Below are 21,357 nucleotides of genomic sequence, written 5' to 3'. Positions count from 1 at the left end.
AAACACGGACATCACTTTAGATATAAAAGTAGAATCAGTTCACAAAGAAAGCTTCTCTCTGTGGAAAATTAGGTAGGGTTGATTCACCATAAAAGCTTGCAACTCAGACAACCTTCTTGCAGAGGTCACAGCAATAAGTGAAATTGTTTTCTAGCTAAGAACCTCAAGTCAGCCAGGTTAGCTTGTTCGCATGGAGCAAGTGTTAACTTCTCTAAACACAAAATTAAGATCCCAAGAGGGGCCATCGGTTTTCTTGGAGATCTCGTATGCAAAACATCTTATAAAAACATTTTCAAATGAGATTGCATTGAAGAAGGAGGATCTATGGGCAGAAATGCTGAAATGGCCAATAAATGAACCTTGATATAGGAGTAAGAAAGGCCACAGGATAGTAACTCGCACAAATATTGGAAAACCACAGAACAACTAACTTTGAATGGGCACTGGTTATGTTGTTGGCACCAACTGGAAAACCTTTTCCAATTGCTAATATATGATTTTCTAGAAGCAGGCTTTCTTGCCTCCATTAGTGTCTGCTGCAAGTCCTCAGTAAACAAGTGCCAAAATATAATTAATAGCGTATCAATCAGGCAGTCAACTGAAGGTGACTGGTGTCAAGGTGTGTTAAACACTCCTGTTCTTGTGTGAGTAGACCCAGTCTGTGAGGAATCCTGTGGTAATTGGCAATGGCCATTTCCAAAAGAAGGGAAAACCATTGTTGCCTGGGCCATAAGGAAGTCACCACAATGATCTTGGGAGATTCCTTCTTCGGAAATAGCTAGATATTACTGAAAAGGGTAGCAATGGATACACAGGAACATTATTGTCCAAGGAAAAGAAAAGGCTTCTGTCTTCCAGGCCTTCTTACATGGAGTCCTGGAGCAGAAACTTGCCAGCTTATTGTTCAGAGAGGAGGGGAAATATGTCTGCTTCAGGAACCCCCCTAGCCACAGATTGATCAAATCTTGGTAGACCCCCCATCTAGTTTCCAATTGTGAGGGTCTGCCCACATACTTCTCAGCTTGTGAGCCACACAATTTTGCTCTGAAGGAATGTAGGATGCCTGTAGAGTGAGATTGTGCTGTAAAACTACATCCTAGCTAACATGGCAGTCAGCAGAGGGGGTACAATCTGGTTCCCCCTTTCTTGTTGATGTACCACATGACTGGTATTCACAGTAGCAAGTTGAGGAGCTCCTGGGGACCACAGATGATTCAGAGAGTTAAGTGCCTTGATCAGGGGAAAGCACCTCTTACATTTATGCCCTTGCGTCTATCCTTGGTGTCCCACACACCTTGCACTTTTATTCTTCTTGAAACTGCTCCTGAAGGAAAGTCTGAGCCATGTGTGGTGACTGCTTTGGAACAGTGAGGGTGAAGTGGAGACCTGGATTTAGGGATATCTTCTGTCTCCACCAAATGATTTCCATTCTGACAACCCCAGCACTGGGATCTGAAAAGGCAAGGGATGTTGGTGCTCTGACCAAAGAGACTTAACATACCACTGTATCTTTCTCATGTGGATTCTTGCCAGGGGTATCATAAAAATCATAGAAGACATGAGACCCAAAATCCTGTGGTATTCCCTCGCAGTGACTGCAGCCGCATTGGAAAACCATAGAATATATATCTAGATAGTGATCTATTGTTCCTGGGGTAGAAAAGCTCTTTGAACTGACATGACTAGCTGAGATCTTAGGGACACAATTTTGTGCAAAGGAGTCAAGAAAGACTTTTGAATGTTTCTTGGAATCCCAGATTGTAGAAAAAAACTCTCAACCAAGACAGAGATTCATGACACTTTGAAAAAGACACTGCAAAGATAAGCAAGTTGTCTACATATGGAAAAATGTGGATACCACATAGCCTGCAATGAGCTATAACTGGAGCTACACACTGTGAACATTTCTGGTGCAGTATATAGCCCAAAGGGTAAAGCAAGAGAACTGATAATGTGATCCAAACATAAAGAACCTTAAGAAACGTCTGAACAGAAATATGATGATCTTTTAAATATGTTACAAGCAAAGCTGAATGAGGAAAAAGAGGTACCAGGATGTGAAGTGACATTATTTAAAATTTTGGTACCATCACAAACAGGTTTAGGAAAGAAAAAAACAGAACTGGTATCCATGCAGTTTCTTTCTTTGGCACTAAAAATGTCCTTGAATAAACCCTCTGTCCCATTTGGGAAGGGAAAACAGCTTCTATCACACCCCGGGACAGCATGTGATGAAGGGCAAGTGGAAACAAAGAGTCTGGTCTGGAAGATAAGGAATTACCCCCTGCAAAAGAGAAATTTCCTCCCACTGCCATCTGTAACCTTGATAAATGATCTTCAGAACCCATTTGTCTGAAACCATCTGTTGCCAAAGAGAAATACAAAGATTGAGACTTTCTGGAAGGAAAAAGGGGCCGCCAGGGTGGGAGCGGGGAACACAGTCTCATTTTTTATCATCTGGGAGGTTCTGAGAATAAAGTAATGCAAACCTCCTCAAAACAGTACCGGTGGCCACAGCCCAAGAAAAAGTATCAGAGTCATACATACATTGCATACAATGAATAGTGACTTGAACAATAGAAGAAATTAGTTTTTTTAAAGCAGATTTTTCCTCACAAGAAGAAAATGCAGATAATTCAAAATCTAAAGTTGCAGATGCATGCACTTATTTCCCCATATTTATCAATAACCTTCACATCCTTATCAGAAAGAGTAGGACTGGAATTAAATAAGTGTTTAGCAGATGAAGGATTAAGTAAAGCTACAGATACTGTCAAGTTTGGGAAGAGTGTATAAAAACTTAACACTGAGGAACATTATACATCGTATCTGCCTTTTTGGGGGGCAGCTCTCTGACTGTCAGGAAAACAGCAGGCAGTAATACACATCCTCCAAAGCCAACAGGACTGGAGAAATAGGTGAAGGTTCTGGAAATTCCTTCTGTAACAGCTCATAGTACTTTCTGAGGGACTGAGAAACCACAGTGTTTTCTCCTTGTGAAAACATTACCACATTCTAGAAATACCCTCAGAGAATGACAATCCCCCACTTGGACAGTCAGAAAATGAACTTTCCTCTGACTAAGAATCAGAAATCTGAGGGAAAAATTATGTCCTTATATTCTCCTGGTCAGATTCTGAATCTTGGATCTGTTCAGGAAATAAGGTATCCTTCTTTCTTATACCAGAGACTACTTTATAAGAAGGATCAATAATCCATATTTAACCTTGAAACAGACTTTGTAAACTGCTCCTGTCTAAGGAAATTTAAGGAGTGGATACAAGTTTAGTTTTCTGTTTCTTTTTGATAGGAAAAGTGGGGCCAACAGTGTTATCAATGGTAGCAGCATCTTCCCCATCTATGGGTATAACATTCTGACACAACAGAGGAACCTTCCCTATTCCCTCTCTCAGGCCCACAACAGTGGCTCTCCCTTGCCCATTGCAGGAACCCCAACAACTACGGAGGACGTGGCTAGCCACTGTTCCATAGTGGCTGTAGAAGCTACACTAGAGGGATCTGGGGCAAAAGTTGAGTGGTCTGATGTACAACTTATGGTCACAGCGGTACACCACCTGTGGCTGAGACACACTGCTAGCCTGCTCAGATGACAAAGGCTGTTTGCTTAACTTTTTCTTTTTGTAGCTGGAAGAAGAACCACCTGTGGGACCATGGTCAATCCGAAAATGGTAACTTTTTACCAAGGAAAGCAAGCAGCAACTGCTGGGAAAAAAGCCTTTAAAAGTCACTTACACAGGAAAAAGCACTTTAAAACACTTTGCCAGTCTCATAAAATAAAATGTAGACACTTTCTCCACAAAAAAGGGTTCAAAATTGCTATAAACAACTTTTAAACTAACAAGAAAAAAGCGTGCTCCCATTTAAAAGTACAGTACTGTCTCATGATATTCCATTAAAACACAAAGTACTAGCTTTAAGATAACTTTCCAGAAGAGGAAAGTATTAACAACAAACAAAAGAGAATGGAAAGTTTCTTTTTCCCCACAAAGGGAACTTGTCTGCTCAGCAAAGGAACAGCATGAGCCAACTATTGATCTTTGAATTCCTCAAAGGAGCATACTCTTCCGCAGTGGTAATGTTCTAATGGGCTTGGCACTCAAACTTGTCTTTATTCAGTCTAGCTCAAGCTACCAGGTAGTGTAGGTGTGTGGTAGGTGCCCTGAATGAAGCTTAGGAAGCTGGCCTACTGTTATATCCTTGGTAGGATATAACCCCAATATGAAGAACATCATGGTACTGGAGAAACTCTACCATCTTCTGAAAAATGACTCAGCAGGTCACAATGCAATGAGAAAAAGATAATGAAGACAGCTGGCATATGCCATTCATAGGGGATGACAGGAGCAATCTGCCTACCTGTCCAGGGGACAAGAAAGGCAGATGAAATGATTACTTCAAGAAACTTAGGAATGAAGAAAATCCTACAGAAGCTGTACTGCTGCATATGCAGCCTATAATAAAAGAGGGAAGAGTCACACTAGAAGTAGCACAAGGTGCACTAAGGAAGATAAAGTCATGGAAAGTAGCAGGCTCAGATGAAGTCAATGACAATGTGATCTAGATGTTGTAAGCTTTAGGTGAAAAATGTGTCTTGAGGGTACCTGCTGCAGTATGGAGAGAGAAGCATATCTGACATAACTGAAGAATAAGCATTCTAGTGCCATGGTACAAAAACAAAGGGGAATACTCACAAAGGTATCAAACTCCTGCCACACTGCATTAAAGACAGAGTGACTGATAAAAAAAAATAGGGTAGTAGAAAGTCAGATGGGAGATGAGAATTTCAGATTCAGATTAGGATGCAGTACAACTAATCCAATATTTCCAGTGAGGCCGACAGCTGAAAAGAAGCTGGAGATGAGGAACAAATCTAACTGGGCATTCTTTGATTTGGATAAAGCATATGACAAAGTCCCAAGAAAGATGAATTGGGCAGTCCTTGCAATGGAAACATTGGCAGATCTTAGCTCTGAGCCCACTGCTGTTCAAAGTGATGGATTAGATCAGCAAACAGGTCAAAGGTACAGATCAACAAAGCTGCTGTATGCAGATGATGTGAAGCTACAGACTCTGTACAGGAAACTTCAAGAAATGACAGAAATGGAATGCACAAATGATGGCACATGGAATGAATCTGCACAGTCAAGATGGTAGTCATAACAATGACTGGGAGAAAAATCAGAGGAAGCTTATAATGGTGACCGAACAGAAACAGTGGAACAAGTTAACAGATTGAAATATTTGGGAGGTGTAGCCAAGAATAAGGGAAGTTTGAATGAGGAGGTGAAAGCTAAAAATCACAAAGTGATGTCTGACAGAAAAATACAAAAGAAATTGAAAAGTAAGTTGTCTAAAATAGTGTGCAGCACAGAAACTTAAGCAGTTGTCAGAAAAATATGTATTAATGTGTGTGCTTAATGCTAATTAGAAACTAAATGAGTTAACACGTGTTTCATTCTATTTTATATGCACTATTATATATACAGCTTAGTTTTATATGAGACTAAAAGATGCTTTTGAAACTGCAGTGTGCTTTCTGAAACTTGCAAGATGCCCTCTGACCTAGTAACTGCTAGCACAGCAAAATTCATGTTTATGCCTTTTGAAAATGTACTTGAGAAGCAGGTGATTATCTGCTAGGTCAGGAAGCAATGAATGAACAATGCCATATTCTATAATGTAATGATTTTGAACAATTAGCTCTGTTCGAAGTATGAGAACACGCACAGCTGCAGAAGGAAGAGATAAAACAGACAAAGGACTGTTGGAGAAATGAACTGCAATCTATACTTGCTTTGTGCTCAAATTAGCCATAGTACCTTGAATGGTAACATTGCATATATCTAACCAGTGGTAGCCAAGGCCACGCTGTATTTCTTAGGAAGTTTCTCACAAAAATTGATAGTACAAGCAGAATTTTACAAAAACAATCACTATGAAATGATGATGTTAAAACTTGTGATTTACTACGTCAGCTTGGTAGGCAATGTCTTATTAGAAAATGTATAAAAATGCTTGCATTTCCTGATTCTAGTCAGACAAACTCTGTATTAGCACGTTTTTGTCTCCTTGCTGCAAGATTAAAGTGCCTTAACCTGAACCTACCATGCATTGATCATTTTTAAAGTATATTTTTCCTTTGACAGATTGGTCCTTCGAGCCGGAAATTATATCTCTTACTCTAGCTCAGGCCAGAATGGGCCCAGTGGCATGAAGCCGTAAGGGGAAGAAGCCACATCGGTTCTTCTGCTTTGAAAGACCTCTGACTGAATTGTCATTCAAAAGAGGCCAGCCACTGTTTCTGATCTGTAATTGGAGGACGAGTCAACGTTCCGGTGGGATCAAGACACGGAGGCTCAGGTAAGGAGGAATTTACCTTTTTCTGTTTTAGATCAGGGACTTTTTACAGTATTTTTGTCAGGGAGATTTGCATGTGCAGATCAGGGACAAAAAAGATTGCTGTCTTGTCATAGATCAGGGAAACAGAATAGGTAGGCAGTTATTCTAGATAAACTGTGAAAAAGTGTAAGTCGTGGTACCACGTGATAAAAAGGGTTACGTAACAATTTCTAACTTAGCTAAGGCAACATGGGAAATCAGTGCACAAAAAGTTCCCGAGACCTGCCCTTAACCGAAGACGCGGAATATATGCAATTACAGCGTACCGATAATGTTAGGTATTATACAAAATGGGTTAATAAACACAAATTTGATGGTAATTTAGATAAACCTTCACTTATTAAACTTGTTAGACAACTTAAAACAGACGCGAAAGGTCAGCTAAAAAAACAACGACAATTAGGAGTCCCTCAGGCACACAGGTGGCTTGAGGAAGCAAACCGCAGGGAACAAAAGATTAAAAATTCAAAAGCAATGTTTTTAGATAAAGAAGACAATAACTTGGTAATAGCAACAGCCCCTCCGCCCCCTCCGCTTCCCTTACCAGAATATGAAGCGAGAGGACAAGCTGATCCACCTCCGCTATACCCAGCTGTTCCTGCAAAACCAAAGCCGTTTGTCAGAGATCCTATCGAGACTAGGTCTCGAGCACGCAACTTAAGAGGGGATATTGAATTGTATGAAATAAATAAAAATTCACAAGCTATGAGTGAAGAAGAGATATGTCCACTCATAGAAGTACCAAATGCACAGGCAGGACAGGACCCAACTCTTCTAGTATATAGACCGTGGACACCGGAAGACATCCAGAAAGCCACAGAGGGAATTCCCCATCCAAAAGTTAATTTTAGAAAATTCTTAGAAGACTTACAGGGCATGAGGTTAAGTTACCATTTGAATGGAGAGGAAGTAGAGAAAGTAGTCAGACAAATCGTAGGTCCAGATTGGCACATGATCAGTGGCAACTGGAATCCCTGTGACGCAGAGCTTAGACCACTCTCACATAGTAACACAGAACTGGACAACAGAGTGAAAGGTCTGACAGACTGAATCTCTGAGAAATGGAAGCCTAGGGCTGATTGGACTTGCATTAATCAATGCATACAACAAGAAGGTGAAACTGTTGATAGATATTATGCCAGATTATTAGAATGTTTTAATAACCATTGTGGAATGCAGGTACCTGAAGACCAAACACATGATTCCGCATATGAGCAGCAGCTAAAGAATGCATTTTTGAAAGGCATTATTGCACCCATTAGCAGCTTTATTACAAAGCACATGGTAGATCGTACAAGTAGATTACAGTCATTACTTGAATATGCAAGACATGCCGAAAAGCATTTTAATAGCAAAAAGAAAAAGAAAACTCAAGTATTTGCAGTAGAAGACTGATCAGAAGTCTTTGTAGTACAAACTGGGAAGAAGGGCAAGAAAAATGCCCAGGGAAACAAACAATCTGATAAACGATCAGAGGACTTTGAAGAGAGAAAGAAAAGGGGTGAATGTTTTAAATGCGGGAAAAAGGGACATTTAGCAAGGGATTGCAGGCAAAATAAAAAGGTACCCACAGAAGACAAGGAGGGTGAGGACTGACTATCTGATAGTCAAGAATCACTGGAAAGGAATAAACAAGAAAAGACAAGTGCAAATGTGATAGAAGGGGTAGAGGACGTGATAGAAGAGATAGAGGATGTGCATGAAATCACAGATAATGAAGAAAATGAAATTTTGGATTTAGCATTATTGAGCCTAGAGCTCTACTTAGCAGACACAAAACCGGAAGTTACACTTCTGGTAGATGAGAGGGAAGTTAAATTCCTGTGTGACTCAGGGGCTTCACGGACCCCGATACATCCTTCCAAACTACCAGAAAATTCAGAATCACTTGACTACATATTAGTGAAAGCAGCTAATGGACAGCTGTATCGGGAGCCACTCTCCCACAACATAGTGATAACTGACCCAGTTTCAGGGATGACCCAGAAAAGCAAAATTGTTGTTTCTGCAAAATGCCCAGTGAATCTCTTGGGCAGAGACCTAATGCAGATATCTGGCATAGCCGTAGTTCCAACTATGCAGGGTATGGAAGCACAGCGACAGATGGATACTTTTGTAGTGTGACCGGAGGGTGAAACATTTTATTGGTACAGCCAGGACTTAGTTACGACTGGTCCAGGAGCAGTAACCGAAGAACTGATGAACGTAGCCATCAGTAAATCCCCCTCCCTTGACGCTGATAAACAGCATTTGTTGCATTGCACTCTATATTACTGTAGCAAACCAGGACCTGATAAAGAATATGAGCAAAAACTGTTTAGAAACCATGCTAACAGATTAGTATTACGAAATTTGTACTGGGACACAGAAGGAAATAGTGTAGTGAGCTGTTCATTGCCCCAGGAATTCTTAGCACTTTACAAATCTAATCGATTACCACATGTGAGTTTGACTAAAGATAAAAATGTGAAGTGGGCAGACCTAGGAGAAAAAGTCACAAAGTGGGAAAAGCAGACAGAGTTAGAACTTTCCGAACAGGGAGTACAAGAGCAGAAACTAAATTGGATAACGCAGACACACCCAGCTGTACACTCACAGGCAAGTGAGGACAGCTTAGCACTCTTACTAGAGGAAGAGGAAAAAGCCTTACGAGACATACCAGAGACTCTCTGGTCAACAGGGAAATCAGATGTAGGACTTATTCGTACAGCAGGACCAGTTACTATCATGCCAAAATCAGCATTTAGACCTCAAAAGAGACAGTATCCCTTGAGAAAGGATGCAGAAATAGGAATCAAACCTATATTAGCAGCTTTACTTAAGGAAGGAGTCTTGATAGAATCTCCCGATTCACCATGTAATACACCCTTATTTCCTGTTAGGAAAGCAAACGGAGAATGGGGTATGGTCCAAGATTTACAAGCTGTAAATGATGCAGTTATACCCAGGGCACCTACGGTGCCAGATCCACACACTTTATTGAATGATTTGAAACCTCAACAAAAGTATTTTTCTGTGGTAGATATTAGCAATGCATTTTTCTCAGTACCGATACACCCTGACAGCCAATATTGGTTTGCATTTACATTTCAGGGGAAAAGGTATACATATACGCGACTACCACAGGGATATTGTGCAAGTCCAACAATATTCACACAGGAAATGGCAAGTAACCTGGCGGGATTTATCCCACTGAAAGGCAGTCAGATTTTACTTTATGTAGACGACATTCTGCTGGCAGCCCCCACCCAGCAAGAATGCAGAGAGGATACCATAGCATTACTACAATTTTTAGCTACTCAGGGACAGAATGTAAACAAGAACAAACTGCAACTTTGGAAAAAACAGGTAAAATACCTGGGATATGTAATATCCAAAGAAGGCAGAATATTAGATGAAGACAGAAAAATAGCAATATTACAAGCACCTAAACCAACTACCAAGAAGGAAATGATGTCCTTCCTGGGTACTACTAAGTTTTGTCGGAGTTGGATTCCAAACTATGCCTTGGAATCTGCTCCACTGACCAACTTGATATTCAAAAAGCCTATGGCAGCACAAGATTTATTACAGTAGACACCAGAAGCAGAATCAGCTTTCTGCAAATTGAAACAACTGATAGCTTCTTCATTAGTTTTAGGATTACCAAACTATCAAACGATTTTTCCAAACTGTAGATTGTAAGCAAGGTTATATGACATCAGTGTTAACACAACAGCATGGGGACAAACAACGCCCCATAGCTTACTGTTCATCAGAGCTAGACCCCGTGGCGCGATCCCTGCCCCACTGTGTACAAGCAGTAGTCGCAGCTGCAATGGCAGTGCAGGCTTCAGCCTCAGTAGTGTTGTTCCACCCTCTCACATTGAGAGTGCCTCATGCAGTCGCGATTATTTTACTGCAAGAAAAAGTAGCATATCTTTCTCCTGCTAGACATCTTTCCTGTATGACTATACTGTTGAGCCAACCTCATATGACAATTGAACGATGCACAACTTTGAATCCGTCAACCTTGCTCCCAACCCCTGCAGATGGCAAATCACACTGCTGTCTGCAGGAGATTGAGCAAAAGACACTACCTAGAAAAGATCTTACAGATGTTCCCTTGGATGATGCCGAGGTGACATACTATGTGGACGGCTAGTGCAGGAGGAGTCCTACAGGACAGAATCTAGTGGGGTATGCAGTAGTTTCTGATACTGAGATTTTAGAAGCAAAGTCTTTACCACACAACTTATCTGCACAAGCAGCAGAATTGATTGCTTTAACAAGGGCATGTACCTTGGCAAAAGGTAAACGAGTGAATATTTTTACTGATAGCCAGTATGCTTTTTCTACTGTACATGTTTTTGCGCAGCAGTGGAAAAATAGAGGAATGATAACATCTACTGGTAAACCAATTAACCATGCACAATTTATTTTAGATTTGTTAGACTCTATTCAGTTACCTCAGAAAGTAGCTATTTGCAAATGCGTAGCTCATACCAAGCAACAGGATAGAATTTCAAAAGGTAATGCGAGGGCTGATACAACTGCAAAACAAGCAGCTTCAGCTTCAGAAGTATTTCTTTTGAGTGAGGAATTACAACCATCTGAGATTTTAGACTTAGAAATGTTAAAAACAATGCAGACACTTACTACAAATGTAGAAAAATGAAAGTGGATAAACGAGGACCAATCCTTGAGAAGGGACTGTACATCTCCAAAGAGAGGAAACCGATTTTGCCATCTAACTTGTTTAGATATGCAGCTTTGTTGAGCCATGGGCAGTGCCATGTCTCAACAGGGGGGATGGTACAGTTAGTGAATCGAGTGTTTACGACGTATGGATTTACAAACTACACAAAAAATTTTTGTGCAGCATGCCATGTTTGTAACAAGCATCATGCACAAGGGGCATTAAAACCTAAGCAAGGGAGTTTCCCTACACCACCGTATCCGTTCCATACTATCTGTATGGATTTTATAGAGCTGAACAAATGCAAAAATAAGAAGTACTGCCTTGTCATTATAGATACGTTTTCCAAATGGGTGGAAGCTTTTCCAACTAAAAATCCAGATGCAGCTACTGTTGCAAAAGTCCTCATTAAAGAAATTATTCCTAGATTTGGCATACCGGAAAAGATTTATAGTGACAATGGCACACACTTTGTAAATCAAAATATACAACAACTAAGCCATTATTTCGGGATTTCTCATACCACCCCCAATCTGCAGGATTAGTAGAGAGGCACAATGGGAAACTTAGGAAATTGATTAGTGAGACACAAAAGAACTGGGTGCACTGTCTACCTCTGGCACTGTTGAGCATGAGAACTGTTCCAAATGTAAAAGGGTTAACTCCTTTTGAAATTCTGTTTGGGAGGGCATATTATACACCTCAGTGGAAACATCTCATGCCTGCAGAGCAGGAGGCTGACAGTTCACTTGCAGAGTACATGAGGCGATTTCTGAATAACAAACTTTTGCAGTTAAATTCTGTTTCAGATAAAGAACAAACCAGACCATCGGAAGCAGCAATAGCCCCAGGCACGTGGGTCTGGGTGAAGGTTGTGAAGAAAAAGAACTGGAGTTCTCCGAAGTGGGAAGGACCGTACCAGGTACTACTGTCGACACCCACTGCAGTCAAGATCTCAGAGCGAGCGTCCTGGATTCATCTGACACACTGTAAACTGGTTAAGAACTTTGAACTGGACAAAAACTTTGTTACTGTTGTACAACGAGAACAAAATGACCAGGTATAGAGTAAACAGAGATGCAGAACAACCTCAGAAAATTTGCATGATTATTCTGACAGCTATACAGATAACATTGATCTTTTTGCTGTGGCCTTTCCTTTTCCCAGCCACAAGAGTTGAACTGAACAAACATGATGCATTACTCATAGACTGGCATCCAAACTTTAACACTTACCAAGCAATTAAATATGTGTATGCTGAGACTTCTAATGTTTCGAACTGCTGGATTTGCACAGCTATACCAACAGCATACGGGGGATTATTAATGACTGCTGTCCCCCTAGGGGTCAATGAGACCTGGGAAAACTTGATTTTTGATACTACACCTGTGAAATCACAAGACAAAATAGCACTGTACCTACCTGTTACACAAAAAGGGATTGTATGTTTTTACAAGAATGACACTATTCAGGTGGGTTGGAGCAATTGCAATGTGACTGTTTCTTATAGATGTTATATTAAAGCCAGTAAGACTAAAACTATTTGTGATATAAACTATGATGCATATTTTGCGAAGATGCATAGAAATGTTGACGAGATACAACATAATCCTGTTCTTTTAAAGCAGCTTTCTATTATTGATAAGAAAATGTTTCATGCAGGGCAAGCTTATATCAATACTAAAGTAGAGAATTGTTATTTTGTTTGTGGGAAAAAAGCATATAAATGGCTACCTGAGAACTGGTCCGGCAGTTGTTTTTTGGGTTACCTGGTTCCGGCCATACGACACACTGCAGCTTTGCCTCAGGGAAAAATTCGAAACGTCAGAGAGGTCAGCAGTAAACCTAGAAGTCCAATTAAGAGACCCGAGAATCCAGTGGGACAAATCGAAGCAGGGTGGAGAAACCATAACTCTGTAAAGAACAAAGATAAACTGACACACATGGACTTGAGTGACACCATGGGCAGGCATAGCCCCTGCATATGGCGCAGTGAAATCGATTTGGGAGCTGAGAAAAATGTCTAAACTTCTCGAAGTTATGAGCAATGCAACTTTTTCTGCTCTCGAATTAGTGACTGATGAACTGAATGCTATGAGAACTGTGCTGCTTCAGAACTGCATGGCTCTCGACTTCACCCTGGCGGCGAGAGGTGGTACGTGCGCTTTAATCAAAGAAGAATGCTGTTTGTATATCCCTGACAACCAGCACGAAATAAATGACGATCTTGAGGTGATCCAGCAAGTGTAGACCATGACCAAACCAGGCCCAAACCCTCTGACGGACTTTTTCCAGAATCTGTTTGGGGGGGTGGGGTTCCATCCTAATGAACATCCTGATTGTCATTTGTGTAGGATTACTCCTATTAGGAGCATGCATTTGTTGTGGTATTCCCTGCATGAAAAAGTTAATCAAAGATTTTATAGACATGTCAGTTTCTGAGACTTTGTATCAAAGTACTGAAATTGAAGAGTTGTTGAAAAGTGAAACACTTTCATAAGTTCAAACTGAATGACTCTCTTAACTGCAAATCCTGAATGGAAGAGGTTAGGAGAAGAAGAAAACTGTTTATTCTTTTGAAAATAGAATTAAAAAGTATTAACAGGGGGGAAATGTCAGAAAAATATGTATTAATGTGTGTGCTTAATGCTAATTAGAAACTAAATGAGTTAACACTTTTTCATTCTATTTTATATGCACTATTTTATATACAGCTTAGTTTTATATAAGACTAAAAGATGCTTTTGAAACTGCAGTGTGCTTTCTGAAACTTGCAAGATGCCCTCTGACCTAGTAACTGCTAGCACAGCAAAATTCATGTTTATGCCTTTTGGAAATGTACTTGAGAAGCAGGTGATTATTTGCTAGGTCAGGAAGCAATGAATGAACAATGCCATATTCTATAATATAATGATTTTGAACAATTACCTCTGTTCGAAGTATGAGAACACGCACAGATGCAGAAGGAAAAGATAAAACAGACAAAGGACTGTTGGAGAAATGTATAAAAATGCTTGCATTTCCTGATTCTAGTCAGACAAACTCTGTATTAGCACGTTTTTGTCTCCTTGCTGCAAGATTAAAGTGCCTTAACCTGAACCTACCGTGTATTGATAATTTTTAAAGTATATTTTTCCTTTGACAGCAGTGAAGACAGAGCAGCTAAGGAAGCTTGAGGTGATGGAGATGAAGTGCCTGAGACAGGCAGTAGAATGTACACTCTGGGAATATGAAGACATTAGGACATCAGAGCAGAAGCTAAAGTAGCCCTAATTATAGAGATCAAGGAGAACAGATTAGAGAGGTTCAGTCACATGTACAGGAAATCATAAGTCAATTGGGTGAAGCAAGTCTGGAAGATAATGGCAGAAGGCAAGAGGAGACGGGAGCATCCAACCAAGAGATAGATGGACTGCATGAACGAGACCTGCGACAGGGGGCTACAGATTGGAGAATGGCTCTTAATATAGAAAAGTGGTGACAGTTAATACCCAACTAAACATAAAAAACATGAGAAAGAGGGCTGATAATGATCATGAACACAATGGGACTCCTGTAAAACATGGTCTTCCAATTACTGCATCAGTGAGAGGGAATTTGTTAACTTCTTTGAGGCTGTCAGTGATGATGATTCTTTTCCCACCTTTCTGACAGCTGCTTTTCATTTTTCAATGTTGTGGTAGCCTCTGAAGCTGTGTCATTAGATACAAAAAATAATGAAGCCTTTCCCAACTTTTTTCAGTTCTGTTTCAACACCTTTTTATATCCATTAGATTCATCTGTCACAGTGGAAAGTTGTGATTCAGATTTTCGTTTTTAAGTAAACCATCCAACATTTTCTACTTTGTGAAAGCTTTTTCTGCAATGCAAATGTTTAAACACTTTTAATAAAGCTACCAATATAAGACAAATCTCTTACAGTGTTCATAATAATCAAAGGCATGTGAAACACTTACACAAGAAAGATATTCAGAATGAGTCTTTATGTGCAAACTATCAACCACAACTACTACTACAACTTAACAGACTTCACTAGGGAAATTATACAGCTCATATGCTCACAAAACTTGAAAGACAACCAAACATTCTCTTAAAAAGAGAACAATATGAGTTCATTATACGTCTTGAGAGGAAAGCTTTGATGAACAAATGATAACAAAATGATAACACTAATTGCGACAGAAAATGCAATCGAACATTTTAACAGGAAGTAATTAGAAGACGTGATGATAGTGCTTGGCAGCAATGCACTTATATGGGAGTCATGCTAAATAACCTGGATAAAGATGCCTTACAAGGTGGTTAACATCTTTAATGGAGGTGCTCGAGTGCTACAAAAATGGCTGAAGCACACATTTTTGGAATACTGCTAAAGTAATATTGACTGGAGATAATTCAACAAAGTTCATACATAAAGCAATGCAGAAACACAAGGGACTACTCACATTTTTTCCATGGCCGTCTTTTCCAACACCACACAGAACTTTTCCACTGTTGGAAAAACTGAAAGTGGTACAAGTTAAAATGAAAAACAAGTGATTTATTTAAGTATTTACAAAACAAGTTGTAGCTACATTAATTCTTTTCAATGAAACATTTGTTTTACTGATGCTTGGAAAAACTGACAGTTTGTGATGCAGTTTAATTTCAACAAGATATAACAAATTACTAGAAAATTGAAATCAGAGTCTAAACCAGCTGTATTTGAAGTAGCAAATATTGTAACACAGATAAAATGACTGGAGAGGGATCTTTAGAAAAGGGCAAGAGCAGAACAATACATGCAGAAAAATGTTTTTGAGGAAAAATGAGGTTTAAGGGAAAGCAGGAGTTGGCCAACTTATGTAATGCTTTATATTACGGTATATGTGATATATTACTTTTGTAACTGTGAATATGTTAATATGGTTTGTTTTCTTTTACATAAATGTAAGTTTACCTATGTTAGAAGTGATAATTCAATAAAGGTGTTAAGAAGAGGATACAACAAATATGCAGTTACTCATGGTTTCATCTGATCTTCAAGAAGGCCTTCTGCTGGGCAAAAGCAAGAAAACTTTGTCCTGGGGACCATCAGCTCAATTCTTTCAATATTAGTCACCAGAGAATAGGAGGAAATGCTTCCCCAACTGGAGCATATTGTGGCATCATCACACTGGAATGGGGGGGGGGGACCTGATCTACCAGCTCTCCCATATGTGTCTCCATGTAATAAATGAGCTGCACCTCATAGAAAAACAGACTGAACAAGCATACAAAAGTACAAAGTTATCACACGGAACTTTAAATAAAATGAATAAAAAGGACTGTCCAGACACGTGGAGGGAGGCAAGTTAGTACCCACCAAAGAGGAGCATCTCAGAAGTCAGGTGGTAGGGTGAGTACTCCATCTACTTCATCTTTCTTCAAGAAGAGTTCGGCTGTGAATAAAAGCTGAGAAGAATCAATAGAAGTGTACCAAGTCAACTAAGGGACATAAAAAAAAAAAAAAAACAAAAGAAGCAAATCTCGGTAGGCTGAATCTTGCATCACCAAAACGAAAATAAAACAAACAAATAATTCCTAGACTTCAGATCCAAGTAACATGGTGCAACATATGTATGTACTGACAAAATTGCCTAAAGCATATATGTCTGCAAAGGATACGTTCATGAAATAGACAACGGCAGCAGCACCACTAATGGTGGAAAAGCCTGACTGTGCTGGGTAATAAGCAGTTTGACAATAGAAATGTAGATGTCACCTTAAATTGTTTGCCACAACACTTCCAAATCTACCTCTGAGACAAAAGAAATGAACTAGAAACAACTAGTTTGTCTCCAGCATTCTTTTTAGGTAAAACCTGAGAGATGAATGTTCCCTCTCCCTCATGTATTCAGTTACCAAAACAGAAAACAGGAAGATGGGAGGACAGACTGAAGGTTAGCTCCTAAATCACTTTTAGAAAGAAATGTAGGTTACTTCCAAGAGATGCTGAACCTTGTGAAAAGACTAAGTACCACTTCCCTAAATGGGGTGATGGATGGACCAACCTTGGGGCAGCTCTGAAACCACTTTTCAAAGCAGTGTAAGGTACCCCTGAAAGATACCAGAGCTTTATGAAAGAGAGTAGGAATCTTAAGTTAGCAGCTTGAAACTTTTAAGTTTTATCTGGCAAGGGTAATGGTCATGACAAAAAAGAATAAAAAAACAGCACTTCTAAGTGATGAATTTCAAATCTACTTAAACAGCTTGTTTGAAACATGGATAGATTAACCTGTCAATCATAAAGTTCAAGTCCCAGGGAGACTAATACATAGCATCCACTTCAGTAACTGCTTTGACAAGCTTATACTAATTATTGTTTACAAGCATGAAGTTGAAAAGCATCAAGATGGCAGACACTTGCACCTTGACCATGAAGAAACATAGGCCTTTGCCGAAAAGATGTGTACAGCAGAACAGAAAGATATACAAGTTCACTAAATGCTGAAGAAGTAGAAAATTATCTTTTATGAGAACCCAAAGTAGATACCCCAGCTTGATCAGGGGAAAGAAGAAAACATGCTTAGGAACCTAGCCTCTTCAGTAGGAAGATGCTCTCACTATCTGTGCCCTTTCTGTCTGCCCTATTACACCAAGAACAACTTCAGCAACATCACACTTTCTCTTGTGGAAAAAACAAGATATTTCTGTGCTGCTGCCCTCCAAGAAAATTCTCTACATGCAGATATCCTTGACTGCCATTTCTAGGAGAGAAAAACTACAGCTGTGTAAAATCTTACCACAACAGTAGATGTATTTCTCTTCACTGTTGCAGTATTCTCCTGCCAGGAAAAGCCCAACAACTGGCCAGTATACCAAAGCCTTTAGTACTTACAGGTGCCATACATCACATGCATGCTCCGTGTGCTCATACTTCATAACTGAAAAGTCCCAGCAGGAGCATGTGCATCCAGAAGGAAGATAGATAGATAGATAGATAGATAGACAGAGAGGGAGAGAGATACAGACCCAGCCAGGAAGACAAGGAGAACAAGTTAGAGCAGAGGGGGCAAGAGGGAGGGAAAGAATACTGCAACAGTGAAGAGAAGGACATCTACTGTTATGGCCAAATTTTACACAGCTGTACTATGTCTTTCTATATCACTGTTGCAGTATTCCTAACATAATGGAGAGTACAAAAGCTCAAGAGGAAACCTGAGAAGAGGATGGCACTGAAGAACCCTCATGAAACAGATGCAGAATAACCCTGGCAATGCCAGCTCTAGCCCTGGAAATAACATCTAACTTATAATACTTAGTTAAGGTATGGACAGAAAACCAATTAGCAGCCTCAAATATGGAAGAAGTATCCAGCTCTTTAAAAAAATACCACAGGAAGCAACACCACAGGAAGCAACAACTCTGGTAGAGTTAGCCTTTATTGAAGAAGAAAGACACTTGTCATGAAAAGAACAAAAAGAAATGACTTTAGAAATTCAGGAAGATATGGACTGCTTATAAACTGCTATGGACTGCTTATAAACTGCTACACCCAAAGAACTGGGATGAAAAGAAACAAAAAGCTGCTCAGATTTGCAAATAAATTTAGTTTTATCCACATATCTGAGCTGTCTATGCAAGTCCAAGGTGTGAAGAACCTTCTCAATGGCAAAATGTAGAGAAGAAAAAGGAAGGTAAATGAATAGACTTGATTAAGGGATAACTCATTGACTACCTTGGGCATAAAAGAAGGATTAGTATGAACAGAAACTAATTGAGAAATGGAGAATCCATTCCATATACCTTTATGTGCAGAAGGCAAAGGTTATAAGCTGGCTCAACTGGTGAAACATGGACATGGACACCCATAGAATATAGAATTGTGACTGCTCTAAGACAGGAATTTGAGAACTCTGGAAGCTAGACTATTTGTTGTTTTTTTCTTCTGAGCGCCTTGCCCCATAGTCTTAGGGGGCACTAAATATTTGGGGATTTTTATGACTTTTATAACTCCTAATAATCTGACTTAAGTTTAGGCATCAGGCGGCTGAACTTCTGTATTCCCTTTACTTGGACTGGAATATTTTGTATACAGTCTATGTTTATGTGATACCATAATCTCCCTTGTTCACAACTCAGAGACCAGGAGTCTTAAAGGGGAGAATGGGTTTCATTGTTAGCCTGCTGCTGTTTCTCTTTTCTCTTTCACAGAGATTGGTTCCTCCTCTGGTTGCAGAATCTGGTAAGCCCTATTGGATATTGATCAATGTTAAATGGCTTATCTCAGGCTTCTAGGGATCAAAATTCATGTTGACAGGTTTTAACACATTACCCATTTCATGATGAATGCTGTATTCTTCTTTTCTATAATAGTAGTTTATTTTTGCGGTGTAGTATTGTTCTATGTCATGCTGCACTCAATGTTATCGGTTGTTTTTGAATTTGTATATGCTAATACATCTGCCTTTGTTGGCTTTATCTACATTCAGGAGTGTAGTGGATTTTTTTGTAGGATATAGGATGACCATTCTAGGAGTAGCATTAGTAATGTATATTAATGTAAGATATATATACATATGTTCAAATTGTTAGTTAGATTAGTATTCTTATGTTACATTTCTTCCTTGTTAAAACAATGCATACTCTTGGTTTGCTTTGTAACCTTTCTCCTCAAAGCTCTTTCAAATAAGAGGAGTAGGTGGGTTAAGCACAGGACTAGAGTTGAAAGAGCTGAGTGCTGCTGAGCTAGGAATTGTTTTTATTTTCTCTATAGGAAAAGCTGTTGGAGCCTTTAGGGTAAATAAATACCTCAACCCAATATTAGTAATCTCTATCATACAACACAACTCCTTGGGATGTGGACAACAGGATTTGTGGAACGTGGGAGGTTGGGGTCTATATTAGATAAACCAACGCTTAAATGTTCAAATCTCTAAAGGTCGACCTTTATAGATCGAACAGTTAAGTGTTCGAATATCTTTAAAAAATAAATAAATAAATAAAACTAAAACAAAAAAAAAACTAAAGGGAGTAAGCAGGAGGGCAAGCCCCCTTGCAACCCCCAAACCCCCCGCTACTTAAATATACCAACTCCAAGATTGCGCTACAGTGTAGGGAATGGGAAATATCCCGTTTCCGCTCTGCCGTGCACTGAAGTGTGATCTCGGAGTTGGTATATTTAAGTAGGGGGGTGTGGGGGGTGCAGGGGGGCTTGCCCCTCTGCTAAAACCCTTTCAGTTTTACCTTTTTTTTTCCTCTTTCTTTTATTACATTTTCGAACACTTAAATGTTCGATCTCTAAAGGTCGACCTTTAGAGATTCAAACATTTAAGAGTTCGTCAATGTAATATAGACCCAGAGGTTGCATGATAAAAATAAGAAAAAACTGTTAATATACCTAATTTTCAAATCAGAGGCGAATATATGTTTTATACAAGAATCTCACATGTTCAGGGATGATTGGAAGGGAGACAAACTGAAAATGTGGACAGTTCTAACTAACGGGGTGGCTACTATAATAAAAAAATAATTTTGGGAACCAATTATAGACTGCAAGTCAGATGAAAATGGTAGACGGTGTTTCTTCACAGCCCTAAGCCCCTCAATTGGAAAACCAACCATTTTTTTTTAATATTTATGGCTCATGCCTAAGACAACAAGATTTTATCCTAGAAATATATCTATTATGCAAATCCCCTGAACATTATTATATTGTAGGAGGAGAATGGAATGCAGTCAGTGACCCAGGTTTAGATCGTACCAGCAACACCAATTTGCAAAACCACCAAGCGTCGACTGCCATAGCCAAACTTATGACAGACTTATGCCTGATCGATCCTATCCCATTTGGAGATGTTATGGAGAGAAGAAATCTGTTTACATATTATTCTAAATGTCATAATACCTGGTCGAGGTTGGACTTTTTTTCTCATCTCAGAAGCTCTGTTAGTAAGGAAAGTTAAATATTCCTCCGAGCCTAGATATTTATCAGATCATTCAAAGATTACATCGAAACTTGACCTACCTGACAATCCAACAAGGAGGATTAATAGATGTAATTGTTTTTTGAATAAAAATCTACTTCTAAAATTTGAAGTAATCCAAGAGATATTACACATCTTAACAGAATTAGAGGAGAACCTAGAGATCACAGAAATTCCATATGATATCCAATGGGCCGCATGTAAGGTGAGGCTAAGGGGGACTTTAATTCAGAAAGCCTCTTACTTTAAAAAAATAGCAAAAGAAAAGGAAAATAAGTTAATACTTGATCTCAAAGAGTTGGAAAGGAAGTA

The 21,357-nt window shown here is 39.4% G+C and overlaps 1 protein-coding gene across 1 annotated transcript in view; it reads right to left on the bottom strand.

The window, feature by feature from the left end:
• WDR90 (WD repeat domain 90) overlaps positions 1–21,357 on the bottom strand; it is a 1,773,335-nt gene that overhangs the window by 1,161,365 nt on the left and 590,613 nt on the right. The window contains exon 14 of the mRNA XM_044079383.1: positions 15,544–15,601. Coding sequence (XP_043935318.1) covers positions 15,544–15,601 — 58 coding nt within the window. The remainder of the gene's footprint in view (positions 1–15,543; positions 15,602–21,357) is intronic.

The sequence above is a fragment of the Protopterus annectens genome, chromosome 8.part0, assembly GCF_019279795.1.
Source record: "Protopterus annectens isolate FY-2018-M chromosome 8.part0, PAN1.0, whole genome shotgun sequence".
Taxonomy (NCBI): Eukaryota; Metazoa; Chordata; order Ceratodontiformes; family Protopteridae; genus Protopterus; species Protopterus annectens.
This window is presented reverse-complemented; position numbering and strand designations above follow the sequence as displayed.